The sequence below is a fragment of the Coregonus lavaretus genome, assembly GCF_964263955.1.
Source record: "Coregonus lavaretus genome assembly, chromosome: 2".
Taxonomy (NCBI): domain Eukaryota; kingdom Metazoa; phylum Chordata; class Actinopteri; order Salmoniformes; family Salmonidae; genus Coregonus; species Coregonus lavaretus.
The window spans coordinates 76,406,371-76,424,875 of record NC_139989.1 but is presented as its reverse complement, the minus strand read 5'-3'; the positions used below and the strand labels follow the sequence as shown (position 1 = coordinate 76,424,875).

At 40.1% G+C, this 18,505-nt stretch overlaps 1 protein-coding gene across 1 annotated transcript in view; it reads right to left on the bottom strand.

Moving 5' to 3' along the window:
• The window catches only part of LOC311140530 (NACHT, LRR and PYD domains-containing protein 3-like), a 106,665-nt gene extending 103,699 nt beyond the window's left edge, over positions 1-2,966 (bottom strand). The window contains exon 1 of the mRNA XM_084175615.1: positions 2,788-2,966. Within this exon, the coding sequence (XP_084031741.1) occupies positions 2,788-2,855 (68 nt within the window). The 5' untranslated portion in view covers positions 2,856-2,966. The remainder of the gene's footprint in view (positions 1-2,787) is intronic.
• Positions 2,967-18,505: the final 15,539 nt, after the last annotated feature.

Genomic DNA, 18,505 nt, shown 5'->3' with positions numbered 1-18,505 from the left:
TTGTCGCTGTTGGACTTCACTTTCGTCTTTTGTTTTGTATTTACGTGCTTTTCTAAATAAAGTCATCATGTTCACTCGCAACGCTGCGTATTGGTCTGCTCCCTTTATAGACGATCGTGACAGAATCTTTGTAGGAGCATTGTTAAATCTCTGAGCTGTTTAAAAAAAAACATCGTTATTAACGTTGCACTTGAAAACGCTCGTAATCTAACACAGCTGAGTGAGTCATTAGATGCTTTTTTGCCGTCCCGCGTCACTTTACACACAGAAGATCTCTGCTAAACATCGAATCACATGGTTTATCCGTCTCTCTGTGACCGCCGATAAATTCAGAACAAAGTTGACTACAAATACAAAGTTGCAAATGTCTTTGCAATTAATGCAAACAAGCGAAGTACACAAATTATGCTTCAAATGAAAACCGAGATAACTGCATTAAAATATAAACAGTAGGCTATAGGCCTATTTCAATCCTATTGAAATATATTCCATGTTCAATATATTTAGTTATATTTTGCTACTTGTAGGCTACTGTCTGTAATTTGTCTCAATATATTTCATGATGTGTAGCCTAACATGTGCCCAATGATGTGCCGAATCTGTGATTTAGTGCATTTTTATTGTGTAAGCATTAGAATAAACTACCTCAATATTTGCAGCCGTAGGTAGTAATATCTTTCTAGAAGCTGATCCGTGGTCAGTATTGTGAAATAAATATAATGTTAAGGAATGATTTGAATGGACAAAACTGATCCGAGAGCAGCGCGCCCCTTCTTTCGATCCTATCAGTGTCGATACATGCTCCACCGGACGTGACTGATCCAGTTTCTGCTGGTCTGCCTGCGGATATGGAACTCTGACCTGTTCAACGGACGTGTGACCTTGTCCCGAACCTGCTGTTTCGACCCTCTCTCTCTCTCCCTCTCCTTCTCTCTCCCTACCACACCTGCTGTCTCGACCTCTGAATGCTCGGCTATGAAAAGCCAAATGACATTTACTCCTGAGGTGCTAACATGTTGCAACCTCTATAACCACAGTGATTATTATTTGACCCTGCTGGTCATCTATGCACATTTGAAAGTCTTGAAGAACGATCTGGCCTTAATGGCCATATCCTCTTATAATCTCCCCCCAGCACAGCCAGAAGAGGATTGGCCACCCCTCAGAGCCTGGTTCCTCTCTAGGTTTCTTCCTAGGTTCCTGCCTTTCTAGGGAGTTTTTCCTAGCCACCGTGCTTCTACATCTGCATTGCTTGCTCTTTGGGGTTTTAGACTGGGTTTTTTTTAAGCACTTTGTGAAAACTGCAGATGTAAAAAAATATATTATTGTGGTACGCATATGACGCAGACCAGGCCAGGGTTTAGGGTTTGAGAAGTCAAAGAAGTAAAAATGACTTCCTTAGTTGTTAGTAAAAAATAATTTAACTCAGCATTGTTGGTTAAGGGCTCGTAAGTAAGCATTTCACAGTAAGGTCTACACCTGTTGTATTAGGAGCATGTGACAAATCTAATTTGGATTGATTGATTTGTTCATTTTATAAATGTTCTGTCTTTAGTAGTTGAACACATTATTACTTCAACCTCGTGAAAGTGACAAACTGACACGTTTTCATGTTAGTCAAAAACAACTTTATATGGAAGGAGTGCCTTTGATTTGACGGCCTGCACATGCGCAGTTCGGCGTGAGACGACCGACCGTTCGGCGTGAGACGACTGCTCGACCTGATGACATGTTTTTACACATGACCTTCAAATTAAATCAAATGAAATTGTATATGTCACATGCGCCGAATACACTTTACCGTGAAATGCTTACTTACGAGCCCTTTCCCAACAATTTAGTTAAAAAGTAACAAAAATTAGCTAAATAAAAAAGGAAATAGTAACATAATAAAATAATAATAATGAGGCTATAAGGAGTACCAGTACTGAGTCAATGTCCAGGGGTACCAGGTAGTTGAGGTAATAACTAGACTATATACAAGGAGTACCAGTACTGAGTCAATGTGCAGTGGTACCAGGTAGTTGAGGTAATAACTAGACTATATACAAGGAGTACCAGTACTGAGTCAATGTGCAGGGTACCAGGTAGTTGAGGTAATAACTAGACTATATACAAGGAGTACCAGTACTGAGTCAATGTGCAGGGGTACCAGGTAGTTGAGGTAATAACTAGACTATATACAAGGAGTACCCGTACTGAGTCAATGTGCAGGGTACCAGGTAGTTGAGGTAATAACTAGACTATATACAAGGAGTACCAGTACTGAGTCAATGTCCAGGGGTACCAGGTAGTTGAGGTAATAACTAGACTATATACAAGGAGTACCAGTACTGAGTCAATGTGCAGGGTACCAGGTAGTTAAGGTAATAACTAGACTATATACAAGGAGTCCCAGTACTGAGTCAATGTGCAGGGGTACCAGGTAGTTGAGGTAATAACTAGACTATATACAAGGAGTACCAGTACTGAGTCAATGTGCAGGGGTACCAGGTAGTTGAGGTAATATGTACATGTAGGTAGGGGTAAAAGTGACTAGGCAATCAGGATAGAGATTACATCTCCTCATCCAGGGAGTGCACACACTCACTGACAGACACACACACACTCACACACAGGGAGGGAATGTTGTGTTAGTTTAATATTGTTTCAGGACTATGAAAATGGAAAAAAGGATTAGCCTATGGATTATGAAAACAACCAAAATAAATGGGAAAATGGGAGAGGAGAAATGACTAGAGACAGTGTTGTTTAACTCACTGACCATGACCCATGAGTTCTTCTTACCTTTGTTCACTAGAAAAGTCTCCCTCTCTGAAGTTTATAGGACGACCCATAGACCGGTCACTCTTCATGGACACACAGCTGGGTACAGGGGAGGCTGGTCTCTCCTGCTTGATTGGGCTTCAACACAACAGAGACAAATATTACATCTCTCATCTACTCTGAGCTCAGATGGGGAAACATGAGAAGAGTTTCATTCCAAAATGCTATATATCCATTTTCAGAAATGTTAGTAAATTAGTTTCTATTGTTTAAAGAAATGATCAAATAAATGGTTGTGTTTTCTCACTAGCTAATCATGGCAGGGGGTTGTTCAATAACAGACATGTGATTCTTTAAAATCGATCAATTAATGGCTCTTCTATAAGGAGCTCTTCTTTATCTACAGTGGTGTTACTTTGGCAGATAATGTCACCCATCTAAATAAATAGTATATATATATATATAGTTAACTAAATGTATGGTGTTTTTGGTTTATGTCAGTTTCATTGTTTGTTATGCTATAAATTGTTATTTTATGGTTGTAAGTGGTAAAATGAACTAGAAAATGTCATATTTTGACATTCTGAGTAATTACTACTTTACATTTACATTTTAGTAATTTAGCAGACGCTCTTATCCAGAGCAACTTACAGTTAGCGCATACATTATTTAATCGAACCCACAACCCTGGCGTTGCAAACGCCATGCTCTACCAACTGAAGTATATTATTAGTAAGGATATACTTTATTCAATACTACTGCAGTTGCTAAATAATTCCAATAGATGGAAGCATAAGACCATGAATGATATTTCAGAAGATCAATTTAGTTCTCTCCCTGGATACACCACCACTCCCCCTCACAGGAAAACTCCTGCACACGCTTTTTACTGTCCCTTTCCACACTGCTAACGCAAGAGGAACGACTGAAAAAGCATTTAACAGATTACTGTGAAATAATATAATGATGATTCATGTTTATTATTAGCTGTTTTTATGCTCATGTTTTGAAATTATACTTCATTACTATAACGATTATCAATAAGCCTGAACATTAATTTAGTCACCTCTGGTCGAGAAAAACGTATTTTCCTAGTACATTCATTGTCTGATTCATCAACCAGCAGCGAGCACTCTGCCTTCTAGCACAAGCGAGGGGCATGTTGTGGTAGATTTGCTAACTGGGAGGGTTGCATGATGTAATTTATCGGTGGGCTGGAAGACGCACTCTTGTCTTTTCTATTCCGAGGTTGTTTAATCGATATATTAGATATTTAAAAATGCATGTATACTAGAGTTGAGGTTGGAGCATCTGACTAGTGATTATTTACACGGGGTTCAACACCTGCTATAGTCACTATTTAATTGCTCTTCAAAAAGCATCACAGGCCTAATACGAGATATATAGCTAACTAAAGTAATGAGTGACCATCTTAGAAAATCATGGGACATATAGTATTTGGTTGCATGCTATTTTATGTCAATCATATTGCTGCTTGTAGCCTATAACTGATGCTTCGTGGTCTTATGCTGCCATCTATTGGAAATATTTAGCTATTAAAAGTTATTAATTCACGTACAGACGTTGGTGAGGCAGCTGAGAAATAAAGTGTATTAGATCAGTCTCAAACCTGCCCCACGCCAATTGCTGGACACAGAGGTTATTAGGTCACCCAGTTCAAACCACATTTGAAAAATAAAACAAATGTGTCTTATTTATCAAGTGCTCTGTCTTGCTATTATACATATAATAAAATAACAACAAAATAATTAAAACGCTATTTAATACTATAATTGTATTTATTAAGATAATATTATTACTAAAATAGTTTCTAAAAGTGTTCTAGGCTACCCTACCCTAGAATTAGGGGCGGCAGGTAGCTTAGTGGGTAAGAGCGTTGTGCCAGTAACCGAAAGGTCGCTGGTTCTAATCCCCGAGCCGACTAGGTGAAAAATCTGTCGCTGTGCCCTTAAGCAAGGCATTTAACCCTAATTGCTCCTGTAAGTCGCTCTGGATAAGAGCGTCTGCTAAATGACTTAAATGTAAATGTAATTAGGGGTTACGGCTAAAATAGGTTATAAGTAGGGTAAGAGTTTCTGTATAGCACTTTGTGACATCTGCTGGTGTAAAAAGAGCTTTATAAATACATTTGATTGATTGTTAGGTTTAGGGTTTTTATGGCAAAAAACAGTATGGGTTTATAGCACTCTTGCTCCTCCTTGTGGCCGTATGTGGGTACTACATAACTCATTCATTACATTTTTTACATTTACATTTTACATATTTAGCAGACGCTCTTATCCAGAGCGACTTACAGTTAGTGAGTGCATACATTTTCATACTGGCCCCCCGTGGGAAACGAACCCACAACCCTGGCGTTGCAAGCGCCATGCTGTACCAACTGAGCTATATGACACTTGCTAGGCTCATAATCTGAGGTAGCAACTGTGTCAGATCTACAAATCCATTAGCTAGACCACCCGATTAGACAACAATCACCCCATTATACCCATTTGGTTTGCAACAGTGAACCTGCGCAGCATTCGCTCAATTTGATGCCTATGAACGAAGATTTCGATGCATATCAAATTACCCAGCAGCCATTTAGAAACAACAAGTCATCAGAAAATGTGTTATTTCTTCATAAAAAATGTATTCTGGCTGTTTAAATCTGCCACATCTTGAAAAAGAGGACAGGGACATGCGTTTTGTTTAGATTGTACACTTTTTTCTTAAAACAAATATGTTTAACCATGACCAGAAATTTTTTAACGTTTGATGGCTTTGCGCAAGACAACACCTCTTAGACTGTGGCTCACCACAACATGTACTCAGGTTAACATTGAGCGCGCTCGCCAAGTAACCGTAACCTTGTTAATAATATTTTAACTGAGGTAAACCTACAGTAGAACTAATAGGAGCTGGCAGGGTGAAAAATGCCCAAACATAAGGCCTGTTTTTTCGCGATTACTTCATAACCAGGGACAGAAGGTAATATTATGAAACTGGGCTACATGGCGGATACAATGAACTAATTTTATCAGAAATAAACGTTGTAAAAAATGTCACTTGATGCGGCCCAAAAATAATATTAAAAAGTTCAGTCCTTGGACACATAGGGGTTAAACACTAAAGTTACCGTCCATCTAGTTGTTGGGTTTTATTTTTCTCATAATTGGATCTGTATGTGATGGATAGCTTGGAAGGAATGCATTAATGAGGAGCACTGTACTGATATGGATTGTTTCACATAACAGGGTGGGGAACGTTGGGGGTAGGACAGATAAGACTTGTGTTTCTTGCAGATGCGAACACTCTCTCTTTGTATTCTGTGAAACTGTCCTTGAACATGGAGTACAGTGGGATGATGTCTTTCTGGGTGCTGACTCCGCAGGTTATCATAGCAACTATGTCTAGTAACAAATGGAGTGCCGAGGAGTTGGGCCCACCCCTGCGCCAACGGATTGGCTGGACCACACTCAGTCCTTTGCTCTGGTTGGCCAACAGAAGAAGTGGAGGATTTCTGTCAGAGTATTTTAAGAAGAATTTAGAACAATGGATTAGTTAACTGAGTGCCCTGCGTGGTATTTCAGTGGACCCGTATATACGAACCTTCATACTTATCATACATACATTTTGCATATAATAAATTAAGCTTGGATTGAAGATCTCTTGATTCTTATTCCAATACCAGATTTGAATTACGCAATTTCTAACAATTGGTGACCTCCGACTGTGATCTGGTAGCGGAACTTCACTTCGCTGGAATTCACCCAGCCTATTGGACATCACTGTCATCGAACCGTGTTTCACAAATTGCCCGGGCTTCTATATAGGTAAGCAAAACACCTATTGTAATATAACTGAAGTTTTGCACATTGGCTTTATCCAAATTAATTTTGTGAAGCACCTGTTTGATGTAAGTGAACCCTATTCTACTATAAATAACAATTACAGTATACTATTTCGATTTCATAATATACTATGCAAATGTTTGATAATTGTGATGGTTAAACCCATGGGAGTGCGACGCTATGACTGAGGCTCATAGGAGGCACTTTAAAGTAGATTAGACAGTGCGACGCTATGACTAAGGCTCATAGGAGGTACTTTAAAATAGATTAGACAGTGCGACGCTATGACTAAGGCTCATAGGAGGTACTTTAAAATAGATTAGACAGTGCGACGCTATGACTAAGGCTCATAGGAGGTACTTTAAAATAGTTTAGACAGTGCGAGCTATGACTGAGGCTCATAGGAGGTACTTTAAAATAGTTTAGACAGTGCGAGCTATGACTGAGGCTCATAGGAGGTACTTTAAAAGTAAGACAGTGCGAGTGTTGTCGTATGCATGAGAGTGTGAATGACAAACCTGTATACTTTGTTAGAAAACTAATTGGAAGTTAAAACGTCTGTGGCTGTCCAAACTGTGTAATTTGGGGATAACTGTTGGGTTCGTGATTGTTTAAACCATATAACCCATCAATAACAATTGGGAACATAAAGCTAAAGTGATTAATTGTGTGACTGAACTGGTTTTGAATAGTTGTGTTGAAACAATTTGGTTTATTATTTGATTCAGTGTTTGATGTTTGACATAGCATAATACTGGTTCTAGGTGTTTGGGTTGAAGCTTTTTGGTTTATTATTTGATTTAACGTTTGATGTTTGACCCTGCAAAATACTGGTTAAACAATTAGACTGAAATAATTCGGTTTATCGTTGAAATATAAATATGCACCAACTTTAATTAATTAGGTGGGAATGATTTGTTTTAAATAAATAGACTAAAATACTTTAAATAACGGCAGAATATTTGGAACACTAAAACGAAAAACAGCTCTTCAAAAAGCCTGCTCTCCTCAAAAGCTGAAGAGAGAGTTGCGAGGGGAGGGTCTGGAGAGAGCGAAAGTGTGGCTTTTGGAGCAAGGAAAGACTGGAGTTGGCTGGGAACACCACGGGGTGATTATTTGAGAGGTGCCTGTGGGTTTCTGACGAGGGATGAGATGGGTGAGAAAGTAGAGAATATTTACATTTGCATTTTTGGTGATTTGGCAGACACTCTTGTCCAGAGCGACTTGCAGGAGCGATTGGGGTTGAGTGCCTTGCTCGAGGGCACATCGGCAGATTTTTCGCCTGGTCGGCTCGGGGATTGGAACCGGTGACCTCTCGGTTCTTGGCGCGGTGCTACTGATCACTAAGCTGCCTGCCGCCCCATATGAGTTTAAGGTTGTGGCGTTGTTTGATCATGTGATAAGGTTTAATTTGTAATCGGACCATAACTAAAGTGGTTGTAGAAGTAATGTATAGGTAGGGGAGAGCCAATAGGGGGCTCCATTGAACTATTATGGTTTATTTGGCATTTCAATGGCATAAGGTGAAATCTGTATGCATGAGGGGAATTCGATTATGTATTATTATAGTATTATGGACACTCCGTAATAAATAAACTGAACCAAACAAGACGTTACTACAGCAATAGAGAATAGTTAATGTTGTTACGTTAGTTCTTAAACCCGATGATAGAGGAAAATGCAGAACGCTGTTAGAGTGTGTTTTATTTAGGCTACTAGGGTGTTTGAGACGGAAGGGCTGGCTAGACGGGGGTGATGACGTGGCTGGATGTGCGACGTGAAAGTATTTACTTTGTGAAAATCGTAGATTGTGTGGAGTGACTGGCGATGTCCCTGGTTCGAACACAGGTAGGGACAGTAGACAAAGCTTTCGCAGTGGGGCTATATACCTAGATTACTATGTGAAAGGTTGAATTAGATAGCTTAAATAGAAGTATTCTAGAAAAGTCTATGAAAATATGTTATAGGGTTACCATGCGCTCTCCCCGAAGGAGCAAGGGGAGGGTGAGAGACAGTACAGTTCAGATGGTAGGAACATCATTAAATGTATGCTAATCAACGATAGCAAGTATTTGTTTTATTAATTAGGGCATAATCAGAGAGAACAGTTAGATAAATTGAATAGCGAACTGAAATGGTTTAGCGGGAAAATATAAATGTTTGGTACATGTAGCAGAGTTAGGGTAATCAATTAAATAATAATTGTATACTCGAGGAATTTTGAGTGGTTTTATAGATTAGTTATGAGGAATTAGTGACACAAACAATTATTGATGGGTTAAGACTGGGGATAACCAGGAGAAAGAGATTAGCTCATCTCGTTGGAATGTTGCCAAGGGCTAGGGGAGCAGTAGTGAAGTTAGGCCGTATTTAGGTCATAAAAGTGAACTACCAAATTAAGGCCTGGCTATTTGTGGTTGTTTTTCAAATTGGGTTTTCAAATAAAAAACAACACACCTAGTATGATGTTTATAAAGCCTTGTTGTTTCAATTTTGGGGGGTTTTCAGCAGGTCAAGGGTGATAGGTCTTAGAGGAGCACACAGTGAATTTTATGGAGTTTTTTTTTAGCTTTTGGCTGAGTTTGGGGTATATATGATTTCTTATGAGAATGAATGTCATGAGGATTTAATGAACACTTGGGATAGCTAACATTTATGAAATATTTAGAATAATGGTAATGTTTAGTATACTATGGGATTAAACAGTTCGTTAAATGATTTCAATGGCCTCTGAACTCTGTTTTAACATTCTGGTGTTATTTTAATCATCCACACTAGTAAATTCTAAAGGCATGAGAGGAGGACTTTAAGATAGTTTATTTTACTAAGTTGAGGGTAATTTATAGTACAGTGAAAATTGTGAAGAAGATTATAATTTGGTAATAATATATTTGATTTGAACCATAAAATAACAGAAGAGAGAGTGGAGGAATGGCAATTGGATAATGAATTACCAATATTAACTAAAGTGATTGTTTAGATAGGTGGTAATATTGAAACATGGCCAAATCATGTGTCAAAAAGGGGGATGGTTGGATTAAATATTAAATATATACGAAGGAGAGGACAAAATACTTAAAAAAAAAAAAAAACATGTATGATAGTTTATTAACCACACCTGTATGTCAGAGGTTTTGTGCCCCACAGGTGAACTAAAGGAGAAGGTGACCCACTCTATCTAACCAGGAGACTGAATCAGGCCTGGCGGGAAGGGCCCTACCAAGTACTGCCTTTGCCAGCAGAATAGCTGAGAGATCCATCTGGGTGCATGTCACACACTGTAAAGAGGCAAAACCAGCTACACCTGACGAACAAACACAGAGTTAGGAGAAAGATCCGATAACCACAAGGGTCCGGGGGTTGGCTCCTTAACGAAGATTCCCTTACCCTGTCTGATCATCCCTGTGTGAGTTCGGTAGAAGGTGAAGCAATGGGTTGGCCTCTGGCATCTGACATGTTCTCAGGGCAAGGGTGGGGATTCACAGGTCTCCCGACGGTAGGTAGCTGTCTGATTGTGGGGGCCATATTCCTAACACACACGGACCCTCCTGTTTCAGCCAGAAGTGGTAGTTAACCTAACACAAGTTGAAAAGGCATAGGAGACAGCTAGATGTAGGGAAAGGGGAAATACTAGGGACTTTAGGGGAGGACATCACCAATCTCCATACACAGTTTAGGGACAGGTGGAGTATTGTGAAAGTAGGGAATTATCAGAAATGGCAGTGCGACCCATATGAGGGTAGGTACTGTCTGAAAGTCTGAATTATGTTAAAACAGATTACAGACCTGACAGGTGAGTTATCTTCTTCAACTGGGGCACCCTATAGAGTAAACCTCTCTGAGGGAGGTAGTGAGACAGTGCAAACTATAGACCTGAATGAAGTAGTACAGATGGAGATGGAGTAGATAGATTTTAACCTGTGGTTGGAATGGATTCAGTATATGGTCTAAAGAGGACTTTTATGCCTGTAGGACAGCCAAACCAAGGTTAACAACTACTCCGTTCCCCTTGACAGGCTTTGACTCTCTGTAAGGTTTATCCTCCATGCAAGCCCGATAACGGGGTCGTCCCGACCTGGGTTGCCTCAATTTGAAGTCACAGGGGATTCTAAATTGTTTTTCTAGTCTAATCTCTCCTCTTTGTTGCAGCCAGAGGATTTTAGGAGCCAAAAACCAGACCCGTGCTGACATCTGATGGATGTGTGGTGATAACTGATTGTGAACTCACCTACATACGCAAACAATCAAACGTGTCGGAGACTGGTGAGTTGTCACATAGAAAGTAGGACCTCCTCCCGGGATCCTTTGATGAAAGGATATATATTGATGGGATCCACAATCAGATCGCAGCTGGGTTTGAATCAAGTATTTTCTGGTGGTCAACAATTAATAAAAATGTAGATTGGATAAATTATATTTAATATAACCAGTAAAGTATTTATAAACCACACTCGTGATGCAATAAAGGGATTAGCTGAGCAGACAGCGGCAACTAGCTTAATGACATGGCAGAATAGAATAGCTTTAGATATGCTTTTGGCTGAGCAGGACGGGGTTTGTGTTCTGTTTGGATATATGTGCTGTACTTTCATCTCCAACAATATAGCACCGGACGGGCCCGTGACCAAAGCGCTTGAGTGACCATCACCACGCTGGCGAACGAACTGGTTGAGAACTCTGGTATTGATAGCTCCATAAACGGTTGGTTTGATAACATATTTGGTAAATGGAAAACTATTGTTGTGACTATTCTGGGTGAAGTTATAGCTTCTATGGGTATACTTGTTCTTTGTGGATGTTGTCTTATTTCCTGGCTGAGTGACTGGTTTGGTGAGTACTCTTCTATGGTGGTTACTGGATTTCTGACCCTAGTAATTGTGTTTTTGCTGTTAATGTGTTGTGCTGCTTGCATCGTCCCCTGTCTCAGGAGGTCAGTGGTAGGAGTGGTGCAGGCGTCGGGTATGATGCTGTTGTTACCGGCCCAGGATGATGCGGGTGACTCTGCTACTGACTCTGAGACCAAGCTGGATGATCCATGGTTTGCCTAGTAAAATACATACACGCATTTATTTTCAGTTCTTGCTCATTTATTACCTTATGTTTTTACTAACCACTGTGATTGTTTATTCTTCCTGATGTGAAGGTAAAGGATTCCTGGGTGGCTGGTAGCCAACTCAGTACATGTTAGGTGTAGGGGAGGAATAGAGGGTTAAAATTATAATTTTAAATTTTTTTATTAACATTAAATGTTGTGATTTAATTTCCATATCCTGTTATTCTTAAGGGTGATTATACTCTGTTTAGAGTGACACCATAAATGGTGTCAAAAGAGGGAATTCAAAAATTTCCCTTTAAAAATCTTTAATCACACCCTAGAGTTTTAATAATCTTGTGTTTTGTGTTCTATTAATCCTGTGTTTTATGCTTTATTAATCAAGTTAGCCATGTGAATGTTTGTCTTTCCTTATGTGATGGTTTGAACTTCTTTGATGACTGGTAACAGTTTGCAAGTTGGGTGTCGATGGAAGGACTGAAGGACTTTTATTATCAAATTGTCTATTAATAAAAGTGTTTATTTTTGTTTGTATTGTATTTTAATGAGTGACACCCTAGAGGGTGTCAAAAGAGGGAATTGTTGGGTTTTATTTTTCTCATAATTGGATCTGTATGTGATGGATAGGTTGGAAGGAATGCATTAATGAGGAGCACTGTACTGATATGGATTGTTTCACATAACAGGGTGGGGAACGTTGGGGGTAGGACAGATAAGACTTGTGTTTCTTGCAGATGCGAACACTCTCTCTTTGTATTCTGTGAAACTGTCCTTGAACATGGAGTACAGTGGGATGATGTCTTTCTGGGTGCTGACTCCGCAGGTTATCATAGCAACTATGTCTAGTAACAAATGGAGTGCCGAGGAGTTGGGCCCACCCCTGCGCCAACGGATTGGCTGGACCACACTCAGTCCTTTGCTCTGGTTGGCCAACAGAAGAAGTGGAGGATTTCTGTCAGAGTATTTTAAGAAGAATTTAGAACAATGGATTAGTTAACTGAGTGCCCTGCGTGGTATTTCAGTGGACCCGTATATACGAACCTTCATACTTATCATACATACATTTTGCATATAATAAATTAAGCTTGGATTGAAGATCTCTTGATTCTTATTCCAATACCAGATTTGAATTACGCAATTTCTAACATAGTGAAGAGAGGAGAACCGGACAGAGGGATGGTAGGTAGCCAGCATCCGTCAACGAGAGAGAGAGAAGCCCTCCACTGTATTTAACAGGTGGAAGAAACAACCAGGGAGCTCCATCGGTCCACAAGAAATGCAGGCAGCCGGTGATGATGTAGTGGTAGCTAGCTTAGCTAGCTGTACCGACTAGCTTGGCTAACTAGCAGGTCGTTCGTCTGTCCCTCGAGGATGATTACGAACCCGTTGAACCACACAATGAAACAAGACTAGCGAGTGAAAAGGATCTGGCTACACTCATACTGTCACTGACCATTAAGCAAAAAAGCAAATTGAACAATAAACTTCGGTGTCTCAACACTGTAACGAACTCCGTCGTTATTTCCCAACATCACCTCTGCCCACTCTGCGCGTAACTGGACAATATGCTTGGCGCCAAACCGTACGTGGACGCGGACAGTTCTGTACGGGGACGCGGACAGTTTCAGAACGCGGACATGAGCAGAGCAACACAATAAACTAAACCCAGTCTTTACAGTGGCTTACATTAGTAATATTCATTTTTATATATATATATATGTAAAACAAACATTCTAAGTTTTTTTATAACAATATTTTGAGATCTGGGCCCATATCCACAAAGTGTCTCAGAGTAGAAAATGTGTCGTATAAGTGCTGAGAATAAAGCCATTGTAGTCCTACTCTTATGGGTATAAATTAAAGCTATGCATGAAGCCTCTTTATTCATAAGTGTCCCACCTAGATGGCAGATATTTAGGACACCTCATGAGCTGTCCTAACCAGTTAAGAGGTACCAGCAGGTGTCTTGATAATAGAAACATGCAGCGAGTCAGTGGTTCCTGTGCAACATGTAATTGCTTTGGAGCAGTGGTGACCTGTCATTCAGGGCAGAGCCCCACCTGTTTAGCAGATGCTCTTACCCAGAGCGATTTACAGTAAGTGCATTCATCTTAAGATAGCTAGGTGAGACAACCAGATAATACAGTCAAATATACAGGATACGAACATTCAATTTCAGCTAAACAATGGATATATAGCGTTTTGCAATAAAAATAATAATAATTATCTACATCTAAAATCTATTAATTAAACATCTGAGAACAGTAATATTGAAGGTACCCATAAGCAACCATTTCTGATTATTGTGGAAATAGCATTTAGGAAATAAACTCTTAATAATTCTTAAACAAAATTGTCATCTCACCTCTTAGCTTTGGTGTCATGTTCCCCAGAGAGACTCATTTTAGAGGCAGGGCCCCCCTCCTCTCTCTCCCCAGAGAGACTCATTTTAGACCACTGACCCCTAAACAGAGATCCAACATGTTGGTTGTAGTTAACACAGTAATTCTTGAATGTGAATTGTTATCATTTATTAATTATCTCTTACAAAACATTTACTAACAGACATATCGAAACAGTCAGGCTATTTAATGCAATCAAATGAACATCTGGTTGTGACATCTCTTCTCCATGTTAACTGTCAATAATAATAATAAGTCACTGTTTGTTAAGGTAGTTATAGACAGTGCAGCAACACAAGGCCATGTCTCACACTTATTTGTATTCATTAAAAGTCAGCCAATTATTATCTTTAAATCTGTTCTTTTCTAAACTTGTCTGAGAATGTAGACAGAAGGGCTAAAACTGGCTTGATTGATCTGGGGGGGATCAGTGATCTATACAGAAAGGTTTTTTGCAACAATTAAGAGATTTTTTATTATTTAAAGTAGGCTAGGTTATAATGTATAACAGTAATTTTTTGTGTAAAGCAGATCAAGGTCTATACCTCAGCCAGTGGTGACCCGTCATTCAGGGCAGGTGGCCTTTCCTGTTGTGCATGTTATTTTGGCATTAATACATGTCACATATCAGTGTGCTAACAATGTAAAAAATATATACACTACCGGTCAAAAGTTTTAGAACACATACTCATTCAAGGGTTTTTCTTTATTTTGTACTATTTTCTACATTGTAGAATAATAGTGAAGACATCAAAACTATGAAATAACACATATGGTATCATGTAGTAACCAAAAACGTGTTAAACAAATCAAAATGTATTTTATATTTGAGATTCTTCAAAAGCCACCCTTTTTCCTTGATGACAGCTTTGCACACTCTTGGCATTCTCTCAACCAGCGACCCGTCATTAAGGGCAGGTGGCCTTTCCTGTTTTGCATGTTATTTTGGCATTAATACGTGTCACATATCAGTTTGCAAACAATGTAAAAATATATATATATCATTGAGTTAATATAGACACAGTCTCTTTTTTGTTTTCTTGAGTAAGGCAGCTCCAAAATGCAGAGGTTTCAGCCTAGCTCAGTGCTTTCTGTGGTGGTGGGGCAAGCCAGAAGAAAATACAGAGCGCTGCGCCGTGATTGGCTCAGTGTTCTGTCACTCATGGGGACACTACGTCACTGCCAAGTCTAAGAGTAGAGCTAGAAAATTCAAGCCCCTTGGGTGCTGCCACAGAGTTACATTAGAAGTGCCCATCCACGAAGGTCATTGGCCACAGATAAAATGACATCAAATCACATTATATCTACAGTAGCTTTGATTGGACTGATCATGTCAACATCATACTTTCAAAATCTTAGCCAGCAGTCATCATCATGAATCAAGTCGACAATCTACAGGCAAATCCTTTTTAATCCTTGTCATATGAAGAGAAATAATGAAGAGAAATGATAGGACAGCTGTTGGGACTCTGCTGTTGGGACTCTGCTGTTGGGACTCTGCTGTTGGGACTCTGCTGTTGGGACTCTGCTGTTGGGACTCTGCTGTTGGGACTCTGCTGTCGGGACTCTGCTGTTGGGACTCTGCTGTTGGGACTCTGCTGTCGGGACTCTGCTGTTGGGACTCTGCTGTTGGGACTCTGCTTTATGTCGGCCCTAACAGTTTGTGGGCACCGTTTGTCACCGTTATAGTGCAATGAATGTATTGTTTAGTGTTGTGTTGTGGAGTGGCTTTGCTGGCATGCATCCCCCTTTATTTATGTTTTGCCCCACCAAGATTGACATGCTAAAATCACCACTGACCTCAGCTATAGTCTAGATGACCAGCCTAAACCTGTTCAGATCAGTTCCCATAACGTTATAACAGTAACAGTAGCAGGAGCCTAGTCCTGATATGCAGATGGAGGTCTATACCTCAGCTATAGCCTACATATCCTAGATGACCTGCCTAAACCTGTTCAGATCAGTTCCCATAACGTTACAGGCCTACCAGTAGCAGGACAGAGCATGTACACTATATATATAAAAGTATGTGGACACCCCTTCAAATGAGTGGATTCGGCTATTTCAGTCACACTCGTTGCTGACAGGTGTATGAAATCGAGCACACAGCCATGCAATCTCCATAGACAAACATTGGCAGTAGAATGGCCTTACTGAAGAGCTCAGTGACTTTCAGCGTGGCACCGTCATAGGATGCCACCTTTCCAACAAGTCATATTTCTGCCCTGCTAGAGCTGCCCCGGTCAACACTAAGTGCTGTTATTGTGAAGTGGAAACATCTAGGAGCAACAACTGCTCAACCGTGAAGTGGTAGGCCACACAAGCTCACAGAAATATTAACATCATTAAATGAACTGCATTGCCATGAACAGATCTGTGACTTTATGGTCATTTAAATGGGGTTGAATATCCATCCCATCAGATTGTGTAAAGGATTTTATGAGTTCTGAAAAATACTGACTTGGAAGCATCTCTCTGACCTCACCCTGCTGAAACACACCCAAGTAAAGACCACATAGCTACAGTTATATGCTTTTCTGTTTTTACCCACTTTTACAGCCAATGTGTGACCTGGCATCCATATGAATCAGTGGAAAATACAGACTAGTTAGCCATTTCCCAATAGATGGACCCCACGCAGAACTTTCAGCAATGCAGCATCTTCAGTAAGCGAGTATTCCAGACACTCTCTTCTTATGAACCAGTTGCTATTAAATGAAGGTTTTTGGACAGAAAACCTGCGGCTACGGTAGGATTCTAGGCTAATCTGGGCTGGCACATCTGTTCCAAGATAGTCAGGAACAGTCGGAGGTGGAGGGGGCTGTGGAGCCATTATCCTGGCGGTGCTTGTGGAAGGGTGGGTAGGCTCTGCACACGGAGCTAACTGGAGCTCGGCAGCATCATCACTGTTGGGCTTGCCGGCGGCCTCGCTGGTTTGATGATGCTGCTGCTGCTCATCACTCTTCCTTTGGCTTTGTTTGGCTACTTTTTGTACCATTGTCTGAAGAAGCCTATTGTGGTAAAACGTCAGGAGTACGTTTTTTTTTTAGAAACTTTTAAATGAGCCACATGGATGCTAACTGGGGACTCAGCTAAAACTAGACAAATACACCTTTTTATTTTGGTATTTTGGGGACCAAATAAATGTATACCAACAGTGGACAATTCCCAGCAAAAGCATGGAGCTACAACTCTCTAGTGGAGAATAGAGGGAGTATTCCCCTTGGAGAATCCAGAGTGGCTCACTGAAGAAAAACATATTGGAGAATAACAACAATCTCAATCTGAAGCTATAAAGAAAAAAGGGGAATTCTTCTGAAAATCAGGAACACCATTCTTCCTCCTGCCCCACCTATTGTCCCTGTATGAATATTAGTTGCCATCTAATTGAAGAACATACTGCTTTATAGATCCCAGCCTGACAAACAATTGTTTGGGCCTTACTTTGAGCACTTTGCACTGTGCCTCCATTGAGTCTCCACGTGTCAAGCAGTACAGAGAAACGCCCTCTAGATGAGAGCAGAGGCCTGCTCTTGGATCTACCCTGTCTAACCACCAGTTTAGTGACCTTGTTCCATCAATATGTCCATACTACTTCACAACCGATTTGAGGTTGACCAGCAATGTCCCATTGGGCTCAACCAAGCCGAGAGTGAGGTTCTAGAAAGAGGACTGACTTTCATACCAACTCCTAAACAGGTGGACTGCGGGGAGCTCCGGAGGGATCTACACTTCTATCATAGAAGATTGAAGCTATTAGATCATTTTGATTATGAAACAGATTTTCCTCATATACTATTTCCAAACCCCTCACATTGGGAACCTCAGTTGGAGTCAGTGTCAGAAACTATACAGACTGTTATACGTAGGGATGTGGCTTCCTTTTCACAATTCCGAACCCGACCTGTATATCAGCTTAACCTTACACATTTTTCTAAAAATCAAGCTCTAGAAACATTGAACAGCAATCAGAATATAGTGATTAAACCAGCAGATAAGGGGGCTCAGATTGTTGTAATGGATAATGTGAATATCTTCTTGAAGCCAATAGACAATAGGATAATGGTAAACACTATGTTCCATTGTCCCACTCAACACAACCGGAAAACACAAAGATTAATCCAGGAGATAGTGAGTAAACTATATGAGGATAAGTACATTACAGATAAACAGATGGTCTATCTTTTTGGGGCAGATTCTCCAAGGCCTAGGCAGTTTTACTTACTGCCTAAAATACATATCTCCTGAGACGTTGGCGGTTCCCTACGGCTGACCAATAGTAAGTGATTGTGTCTCAGAATCTTCCTGTATTGCTGATTATATTGACTTTTATATCAACCCTCTATCCCAGAAACACCCCAGGTATGTTAAGGATAGTTATGAATGCAGGGTTTATTACTATTGTATTACTCTTTATATTAACTTAGCTA